Below are 10,632 nucleotides of genomic sequence, written 5' to 3'. Positions count from 1 at the left end.
TTTATTCCTTAAGTCTTTATAGAAAATTCTGAAGCTGATTTAAGGGATGGCTTGGCTCCATGAATGTGTGATTCCCTGGGTATGCATCTATATATGGCTTTTTCCAGTTTAAACAGAGAAATCCTGATCCTATAATTCTGCTTTGTATAATTTTGCTTGTATAAAGTTGAAAACTCAAGTAGTTCTTTTGGAGTGTAGCATACTTTCTCACATGTCACTTTGTACCTCATTATCAGGAGCCTGCTGGGACTTAAGTGTAGTTATAGTAGGTCTAAAGGGAAAAAAAGTAGTGAGGGTGGGTTCTGAGTAGAATCAACATTGTTTTGTATGGCAACTGCCTCAGGAGAGACCATTACCATTTCCTCAAGCAATGCAGGGTGAGCTCAGGTGGAGGTGGAAAAACCAGTACCACGGTGAGTAGAGATACTACCATGGAGGCTGCCATCACCGGCCACTTCTGCTGAGGTGTGGATCCTCCAAGTGGACATTGGGTTAGGTAACCAGAAATCTATCTCACAGTCTGAATGACAACTGGGAATTATTTTAAATTATTTTTCAATGGTTACTTTGAAAGTTCTAGTTATTTCTTTATGAAACTAAATAATTACCTACACATGTTCTCAGTGTTGTGCTTTCAGTTTTGACTTTTGTGTTGTCTTCATCATACTGAAAAAATAATTTAATTTTGAACTGCTCTTATCTCCATTTTTATAGGGATTTCTAAGAGGATGAATTGAAAAGCGTAACAAACGCTTGTGTAGAAAGACTCAGTTTCATCAAAGTGTTAAGATTATCTGAAATATAATATAATCCAAATAAAAATATCATAGGAATTTTTTTTCCAAAATCTAAATTTTCTAGCAGATACTGTATTTTGTCTAGAAAAAAAATAAACAAGAAAGAATAGTCAGAAAAACATCTGAAGATTAAAAAAAAACAACTATAGGTGTGTTGGAACATATGACAAAGCTTCATTATGTAAAGTAATGTGAATTATGAAACAACAGACCAAGACATAGAATAGAAGATAAAGCCCAGGAAAAAATTCAAATATATATGAACATTTAGTGCAATATTTAGTCAATGTCTAAACAGCTTTGGCAATAAGCTTTGACTGATAATTGCTTTTGTTTGAACCTGGCTAATGATTGGAAACAGCCTTCTAAGGCACTGCATTCCATTCCAGTGAAGTTCATTGTATTTCACTGAGGTCCAAACCACCAATCCTTCCAAAATCCTTTGTGGAGAAGTAAATAAATTCACTGCTGAAAGATTTCCTTCAAGTAAGTAGGGATTTTAGAAATAAGAAAAACTCTCTCTCTCTCTCTCTCTCTCTCTCTCTCTCTCTCTCTCTCTCTCACACACACACACACACACACACACACACACACACATTTCTAGATGGGCAACATTAAGGAGAGTATACAGGAATGTTGATACATGATAAAATATTTTTAAAGTTCTTGAAAATGCTTACTTATGTAGTCTTACAATCATTGAATAATAAATTTACTTAGTCATGTGAATAAAATCCAAGACTGGCAACCTTATGTTGCAAGGGAGTCACCCTAATCTCATTGGTAACATTTCTATCTCCACCCTATTATCATTAGGAAAAGGAATGCAAACTTTTGATTGGCTAGGTATAAACATATACTATGACTCCTGCCTCAATTCCCCAATAAAAGCCTTGCCATAATCTTAATCTCTAATTTTGTACCATGACTTCCTATCTTTCTTGGGTTTCTGTAATAGTTGGTTGTATATCTGCTCCTTCGGTTGGAACAACCAATAACTCATATTTACGCCCCCCTCTGTGGAAAGAGATCCCAGGTAAGTTCAGTGACTACAGGGTAAGAATGAAGAGTGGCTGGGTATATCTTAAGAGAATGGGGACCTATAAATCCTAGTGAACCAAACAGCCAGGTATTTTGAAAAATCTGCACACAAAAAATGACCAAGGTTTTTATGGGGATTGCCTCTTCAGCATGACTGGCTTAATCATTCAGGTAAGAAATGACTCTCTTTTTCATTTCATGAATTTTCAACATAATGTAAACTAAAAAGATATTAGATTTCTAAAAATTGGTTATGGCTCTCTCTCTTCACCAACTCCATTTTCTTTTCTCTTCCTCCTCTTATGGCTCCCATTTTTATCCTCATTTTTCTGTACCAAACATTTATGAAATAATCCCTGTGTTCAGGATTTTGTATCTAGCACTGGCCAATAGAACTTTCTTCCTTGATAAATATTATGTGCGGGCACTTTCTGGTAGCGTAACACTGGCCACATATAACTATTGAGCACATAAAATGGGGCTAGTGTGACTAAGGAATTGAGTTTTAGATTTTATTTAATTTGAATTAATTTACATGGCCCAAGTGACTAGTGACTACTCTCTGGAGAGCAATGTGCAAGACAGTGGGCATTCACTAAGGTGAAAGGCATGGTTCCAACATCCAGAGACTGAAGCCTGTTGTGTGATTTGTGATGTGTGTGTGTTTGATGTGTGATGTGTGCGTGAGTGACACCATAGAACAGAGAGAAAGGAAAGCAAGGCTCAGCCAGAGCAGAAATACAGTGTACTATTGGGTAAGAAGGCCAAGTATTTGTGTTTGGAACAATAAGAAATATAGAAATACTTTATTTTGTGAAGAAATATGACAAAAAAAATTTTGTTTAGGATTACCAAGACGAGTGTTAGACTAACTAAAGGAAGTAAATGGAATGGGTATGACCAGGTTGGACACTTTAGAACTAATCCAGGTGCTAGGTATAAACATTGATTAAAGAGTGGTGAAGAGAGGCAAAGCAAAAATTATTTAAAGGGAAAAAAAAAGACAAAATTCTGGAATTGGCTATAAAGGAGGGAAGAAGAGTGAAAGATATCTAAAGGAGTGGTGAAACTGAAAAATACCTTCTTTTTCCAACAGAAAGGAAAGTTCACCAAGCCTCATGTTGTAGGTGATGAATTAAGTCTCAGGCAGGTTCAGTTATGGTGACTTGAGATCACAGATGGAGAAGCTCTGTAGGGATTTGACAAAAACAGAACTGGAGCTCTGTGAGGCTGCAGGTGTTAGGTACTAACAGCATCTGGGTGTTGGCTACACAAGGCCATCCTTAGGGCCAAATCAATGAGTCATTTTAAAAGGAGAGAGAGTCTTGCCTGTCTGGTGTTTCTCAATGGTTAGCACTGATTTGTAATCTAGGAGGTCACAGGTCAGGTGGGGCACATGCTCCAGTTGCAGCTCCATCCCCAGTGTGGGGGCTCTCTCTCCCTCTCCCTTCCTCTCTGAAGTCAATAAAAATATATTTTAAAATAATAAAATAAAAAGAATATTGAATTTGAGAAATTTACATCCATTAACAAGACCACCCAGATCTTTACTCTTGCACATTTGAGGGTAAGCAGGTCAAAAGAGCAAGTGGGGGACTAAAACAAGAAGGTAAGAAAGAAACAAAATAGGTTCATATTATCTTTACCTCCCTCTCTTCCTGTAAATTTACTGACACAAGGACCTAAAAATGGCCATCTTACAGTCTCAACTTCTAACATAAAGGAACTATTATTGTTTCCCCTTGAAAAAATATTCTTCCTTTGAAATTAAGATCATGAGATGAGAACAGCCCAAAGTCTCAGGCACAAGAAGCAAAAGTTTATTAGTGAATCATTAGGAATAATAGTGAGGACTGACACTTTGTGATTTTCACACCTTGATTTTGGAAACCGTAAGTCAGGTCTATAGAAGAAATAGCACCATGGATTAGTCTTTGATAACTAGCATGTACCAAATCTGGAAGCCATTGCCCCAGCCACACAAGTATGGTAAATGATTCTGCAAAGATCATTCCAGCTACTTCAGAATGATGGGACATGGTCAGACCAGTGAATTCCACAGCATGAGAATATATCTGCTCTGTACTTTGTTTTTCTTTTTTAAAATATATTTTTAGAGATGAAGACGAGAGAGAGAGAGAGAGAGAGAGAGAGAGAGAGAGAGAGAGAGAGAGAGATCAATGATGAGAGGGAATCATTGATCAGCTGCCATACCAGGAACCGAGCCCACAACTGTGACTGGGAATCGAACTGTGACCTCTGGGTTCATAGGTCAATGCTCAAAGACTTATCAATGCTGGCCAGACTCAACTGTGTTCTTTCAGGAAGTGCCAATATATCATGCAGAAGCATCTCTAAATCAAACTCAATTATTTTTTCTCAGACAACTGGTCATATGGAATTGCCCATGAAGCCAGAAATAAGGCATGGGATAGAAAAAGCTGAAGGCATATGGGTCATGGGAATCTGAGCCATTTTGTTGGGCAGCTTACTTGTGTTTACAGGGCCTTTTCAAAATCATCGTTTTATATTCTACTTCAATTTAGTGATGGGCTTGGTGGTCAGATTACGCCCTTTCATGATGGGCTGCTCAGGTTGCATGGTAACTTGTTAGATCATGGTCAGGCCTGTAAGAACCAGTAACAAGGGAGAAATTGTTCCTCAAAAGGAAAGCCATTATGTGAAGAGGATTCTAGAGCTTAAATCTAAAATCCTAATAGTCTGGACTGCAATTCAAACATAGGGGCCCCCCGAAGGCTCCATATAGCATCCTTGTCTTACATGGATACTTCAAGCACCATTGCTCTGTTGGGTCATATGGTTCAAGTGACAGAGCAGATTTCATGGCAGCCAGACTAGTGGCAGAGAGTTCTGTTGTGCTGAGTCTCACTAAAATGAGCAGCTTTGGAGGAACCAAGATGGCGGCATAGTTAACACCTGAACTTGCTGCCTCGCACAATCACATCAAAACTACAACTAAAAGACAAAATGGATATCACCCAGAACCACGGGAAGGCTGGCTGAGTGGAAGTTCTACAACTAGAGGGAAAGAAAAAAGCGCATTGAGACCAGTAGGAGGTGCAGAGGTGCGGAAGAGTGGAGGTACGGAGGCGTGCAAAACGGGCTGGCAACTTGGTACACTGTGGTCTTTTTCAATCTGGAAGGAGACACAAGCTCCCAACTGCTCTGAACTCCAGTTCCAGGTGAGATTCTGGGGACCCAGACTCATACGGGGAGAAACTGGACTGTCTGGCATCAGGCCGGAAAACGAGGGCAGTTTTCTCTCAGAGGTGCTCCCAGCTATCATTGTTCCTGCATGGGCCTTGGGACACAGAGACCCAGGGACCTATCTGGGCAGGGCTGATGGGCAACCATTGCTGTTTGCACCACCCAGTGATTCCGTAAGACCCTGCCCCACCCAATTTATAATCCCACCAAAGCTGTGCACAGAGGCTTTTGCATATGAATGGCCTGGCCTTTTGCAATCTGAAACCTAACAAACTGCAGCTGGGTCAAAGAGCCCCAGAGCTTCCAAAAGAAGGCCTAAGGCTGGACAGCAGCCTGCATTGCTTCACAGCTGTGCCTCATCTGGGCACCTCCAAACCCAAAACAAAGAGAAGGAATCTGAAGATCTTTCTATGGCACCTGCTGGGTGGCCTCAGGCAATGGCTGACTTTGCACCTCCTTGGAGATCCAAGAGCCAGTGTACCCAGTGGTCAGAGTGAGACCACACCAGGTTACAACTCTTCAGATCCATTAATGACACACTCAGGGAGCAGACTCAGTGAGCACCAAAGCCCCACTGAAGGAAGTCCTGCCCCATAAGGGTATTTCCAGCACAGCAGTTCTCCCATTGTAGACACAGCTGGTCCTCACAGCCAATTGGGCTGGAGGTCAATTCCTCCCAGTGATACCAACAGCAATCAAGGCATAACTACAAGACTGTGCACACAGCCCACAAAGGGGTGCACCAAGAGTGTTCACCTCAGGTAATTAGGGAGGCTGAGCCACTGGGCCCTATTGTTGGGAGATGTTTAATGAAGCAAAGACGCAGAGATAAGACGAGAGCACATAGGCAATTGATGCTGGACAGAGGTCTACAGCTCACTCAGCCATGTAGCAACTCTGTACCCTCAAACATTGCTTTTATGGGGGTTTGGCATGAGGTTAGTACATCAGCAGTTAATCAACAAAATTTTGTTTTGTTCTACATTACAATAGCACATTGACGACAACTTGCAGCTGTGCATTCCCTTTCTGCTCTACCCACGACTTTTTAATCATATCCTTTCCCAGGGATGTAAATTTTCCAGGAACTCAAGATTGTGTGCAATCTTTACCCAGCATGACTCGCTTGCAAGTCACGAGGTGAACATTCACTTCTTCTTGGCAGGACTTTAGGTCCTTGTTTACAAATATCCAGCTACACCCTATAGGACAACTAGCACAGAAAGCCACTCTATCAACACAGGGAAGCAGCCAAAATGTGGAGACAAAGAAACAGGTCACAAATGGAAGAAATGGAGGGAAGCAAACTACTGAATATAGAGTTCAAAACCACGGTGATAAGGTTACTCAAGAATCTTCTAGAAACCTGCGAGAAATTTATTGAGACCCTCAAGGATATGAAAAAGGGCCAAGTAGAAATTAAACATACACTGACTGAAATAAAGAATAATATACAGAGATCCAACAGCAGACTAGAGGATTGCAAGAATCAAGTCAAAGATTTGAAATACGAAGAAGCAAAAAAGCCTAATCAGAAAAGCAAAAAGAAAAAAGAATCCAAAAATATGAAGATAGTGGAAGGAGCCTCTGGGACAACTTCAAGTGAACCAACATCCAAATTATGGGAGTGTCAGAAGAAGAGAGAGAGCAAGATATTGAAAACCTATTTGAAGAAATAATGACAGAAAACTTTCCCTACCTGGTGAAAGAAATAGACTTACAAGTCCAGGAAGCACAGAGAACTCCAAACAAAAGGAATCCAAAGAGGACCACACCAGGACACATCAAATTAAAATGCCAAGGGCAAAAGACAAAGAGAGAATATTAAAAGCAGCAAGAGAAAAACAGTTAGTTACCTACAAGGGAGTACCCATATGTCTGTCAGCTGATTTCTCAACAGAAACTTTGCAGGCCAGAAGGGAGTGGCAAGAAATATTCAAAGTGATGAATGCCAAGAACCTACAACCAAGATTACTCTACCCAGAAAAGCTATCATTTAGAATTGAAGGTCAGATAAAGAGCTTCACAGATAAGAAAAAGCTAAAGGAGTTCATCACCACCAAACCAGCATTACTTGAAATGCTGAAGGGTATTCTTTAAGAAGGGAAAGAAGAAGAAAAAGTTAAAGATAAAAATTATGAACAACAAAGTGACAACAAATACATATCTATCAACAAGTGAATCTAAAAATCAAGTGAATAAAAAATCTGATGAACAGAATAAACTGGTGAATATAATAGAATCAGGGACATAGAAAGGGAGTGGACTGACAATTCTCAGGGGGAAGGGGATGTGGGGGGTGTGGGAAGAGACTGGACAAAAATCAAATACCTATGGATGAGGACAATGGTGGGGAGGTAAGGGCAGAGGGTGGGTGGGAACCGGGTAGAGGGGAGCTATTGGGGGGAAAAGAGGAACAACTAACTGTAAGAATCTGAACAATAAAGACTTATTTTTTAAAAAATAAAAAATAAAATGAACAGCTTTTCAGGCCACTACATATGGGTCTGCTCAAATGAGGCACACATGTCCTTCAGACTTCAGAGGCCACCAAAGCCATGGGATTATTTATCAGCAGTAGTTGCAAGACCCAAGATGAAATGCAGGTACATAGAAGACTAGAGATGGAGGTGTAATTTTAGAAAACAGTCTGGATACTGTGAGGTCAAAGATGGCTGTATATATACAGTACTCTATTGTGTACTTGTTTCTCATAAAAGTACAGGGTAGCAATTCTGAAACTATTATATTGAATGTATCCCAGGTTGAACAAAAAAATAATATCTGTAGATAATAAGATCCTGGATTATCACCACCAGTGAAAAAGATACAAATATATTAGTAAGAGTGGCGTCAGGGCAAGTGTAGCATGAGCCATTGGTACTGGCTTAGAGTCAGACATGTTTAAGACATATACAGACTGATATATACAGAAATAAACATAGACATGTGTGTATATATGGGTTAGCATACAGACATGTGCAAAATAAAAGGCACATCACAAAATGGTAAAAATAATGGCAATCATAAATCAAGAACATCACTTTTATGTGAGTGTGAAAGAGAGAGAATCTTAATAATCAACTGAAAAACAAAAAAGGACCAAATTTTGGAAAGAGGCAAAGGATGTGAAAAAAGTTTGGCAAAAAGATATCCAAGCCCTAACCAGTTTGGCTCAGTGCATAAAGTGTCGGCCTGCAGACTGAAGGGTCCCAGGTTTGATTCCAGTCAAGGGCCTGTACCTTGGTTGCAGGCACATCCCCAGTAGGGGGTGTGCAGGAGGCAGCTAATTGATGTTTCTCTCTCATCGATGTTTCTAACTCTCTGTGCCTCTCCCTCCCTCTCTGTAAAAAATCAATAAAACATAAAAAAAGATATCCAAATGTCACTTAAACATGAAAAAAGGCTATACTTTCTTTATTAGGAAGTAAATTAATATCAGGTTTTGTCTCATCCCTTGCTAAGCAGAATGCCCTTGGTTATGATTGACTTAGATCAGCCCTCTTCATATACTTGTCCTCCCTTAAAACATCTCCCAGTACACAAGCTAGCTATCCTATCTAATAAAAGACAAAAAGGGTAATTGACTGTACCTTCGCTATGCTTCCCATTGGCTAATCAGGGCTATATGCAAATTAACCGCCAAAAAATATGGCGTCTAATTTGCATAGGTAGGCGCCAAGCAACAGAATGAAGCCGGCTGGCCCCAGGCAGGACCAGTGAGCGAAGGCCCGCATGGCGAGCGAAGAGCAAAGAGTGAAGCCTGCTCTGCCAGCCCCTCCCGGTGAAGAGCGAATGCCTGGGTTCTGGGCACAAGAGGAAAACTGGTGCCAGCAGCCAGGGGAAGGGGCCCCTGAGGGGCCCCAGACTGCGACAGGGCACAGGCCGGGCTAAGGGACCCACCTGAGTGAACAAGTTTTTGTGCACTGGGCCTCTAGTGAAACAATAGCAGGGACTTACTCTATAAAAATGCTTTTATCAGGCAGGATGGATCACATCTGTTTAGATCACTTATTGCAAATAAGCATAGAATTTATGGATTTATGATGTTGAGCTGATGATGAAAATTAATCTCATAGGCTTTTTTAAAACCTATCTTAGTAACAGAACATAAGACTGGGAATCCTAGGAGTGGAATCACTGCCTTTGAGGACAGTATATTTGCATATGCTGTTCAGAACTTGTCTTTTAAAACAAATGCAAATTGCACATTCATGCAGGAGAAAAAGACAATTAGGATGCAGTGTCTGAAGCCTTCTTTCCCTCCAAAATCAATTCTGTGTATGTCTGCTTCTTGCTTGTATCCTAAAAATTATTAATAAGCTTCGGTTGGGAAAAATTTCAGATTCATGTGAATCTGTTTTGACAGTTATATTCTTTGTGTTAACGTATTCATGATAAGAGAAATACAAATTAAATACATGCTGGCATGCCATTTCTCTACTCAGAAATTAGCAAAAATCAACAACTTTTAAAACCTGTATTACCCCACAGAGGAAACTGGCCATCCTATATAATAAAAGGCTAATATGCAAATTGTCCCTCAACTGGGAGTTCGACCAGGGGGGCGGGGCCGGATCGCCAACCTCCAGAGTCCCCTCCCCCTGTCCAGCTGGGCCCAATTGGCCCTGATTGGGGCGGGCCAGCTGGACCCCACCCGTGCACAAATTTATATAAAATAAAGTAACACATATGTATTCTCACTTTCTAATAAAACTTACTATTTCACAATAAGTTTCTATTCATAGGAAAGTGTAAGGAAATATACAGGCGCCATTTACCTAAACTCCCTCAATGTGAACATTTTATATTATCAAACAAAAGTATTAATATTGGTTCAAGCCATACAGCTTATTCGGATTGTACCAGTTATACCTGTACTCATTTGTGTGCCTGTATATATGTGTATCTCTATGCAAATTCATCACATGTGTAGCATTATGTAATCATTATCACAATCAAGATGATGAGTTATACTATCACCACAAGACTTCCTCATTCTACCTTTTTGTATCCACATTTATCTCATCCCTTCCCTACCCTGACCCCTAGAAATGACTAATCTGTTTTTTAATTCTTAAACAAAGGTCTTCACTTTTAAAAGAAACTGCCAAATTATTTTCTAGAGTGGTTATACCATTTTACAGTCCCACCAGCAACATACAAATGAACATACTTGCATTTGTGTTATCACTACTTTTTATTTTAACCATTCTTATAGGTATGCAGTGATATCTCATTGTGGTTTTAATTTGCATTTCTTCAATGGCTAAAAGATGCTAACTAAACATTTTTTCATGTATTTACTTGACATCTATATATCTTTGGAAAAATGGCTATTCATGTCTTGACCAATTTTCTAACTTGATTACTTTCTGTTGAGTTTTGAGAATTCTTTATATAGTCTAGACTAGACTCTAGAGCACAAGTCCTTTGTTGGATATGTGGTTTGCAAATACTTTTTGCTTGGTTTGTAGCTTATCTTTTCCTCCTCATAATAGACTCTTTCACAGAGGGAAATTTAAAGACTTTTTCCTGAGTCCCATGGATCAGTTTTCCTTTTATG

At 39.9% G+C, this 10,632-nt stretch overlaps 1 protein-coding gene across 3 annotated transcripts in view; it reads left to right on the top strand.

The window, feature by feature from the left end:
* The first annotated feature begins 1,694 nt into the window (after positions 1-1,694).
* The window catches only part of LOC118660552 (protein LEG1 homolog), a 23,093-nt gene continuing 14,155 nt past the window's right edge, over positions 1,695-10,632 (top strand). For all 3 annotated transcript variants that reach the window (XM_036318114.1, XM_036318113.1, XM_036318112.1), the window contains exon 1: positions 1,695-1,833. In XM_036318114.1, the coding sequence (XP_036174007.1) occupies positions 1,722-1,833 (112 nt within the window). In that variant the 5' untranslated portion in view covers positions 1,695-1,721. The remainder of the gene's footprint in view (positions 1,834-10,632) is intronic.

The sequence above is a fragment of the Myotis myotis genome, unplaced genomic scaffold, assembly GCF_014108235.1.
Source record: "Myotis myotis isolate mMyoMyo1 unplaced genomic scaffold, mMyoMyo1.p scaffold_m19_p_7, whole genome shotgun sequence".
NCBI classification, from domain to species: domain Eukaryota; kingdom Metazoa; phylum Chordata; class Mammalia; order Chiroptera; family Vespertilionidae; genus Myotis; species Myotis myotis.
Note: the sequence above shows the minus strand (reverse complement) of the source record. Positions and strands in the feature narration are given on the sequence as shown.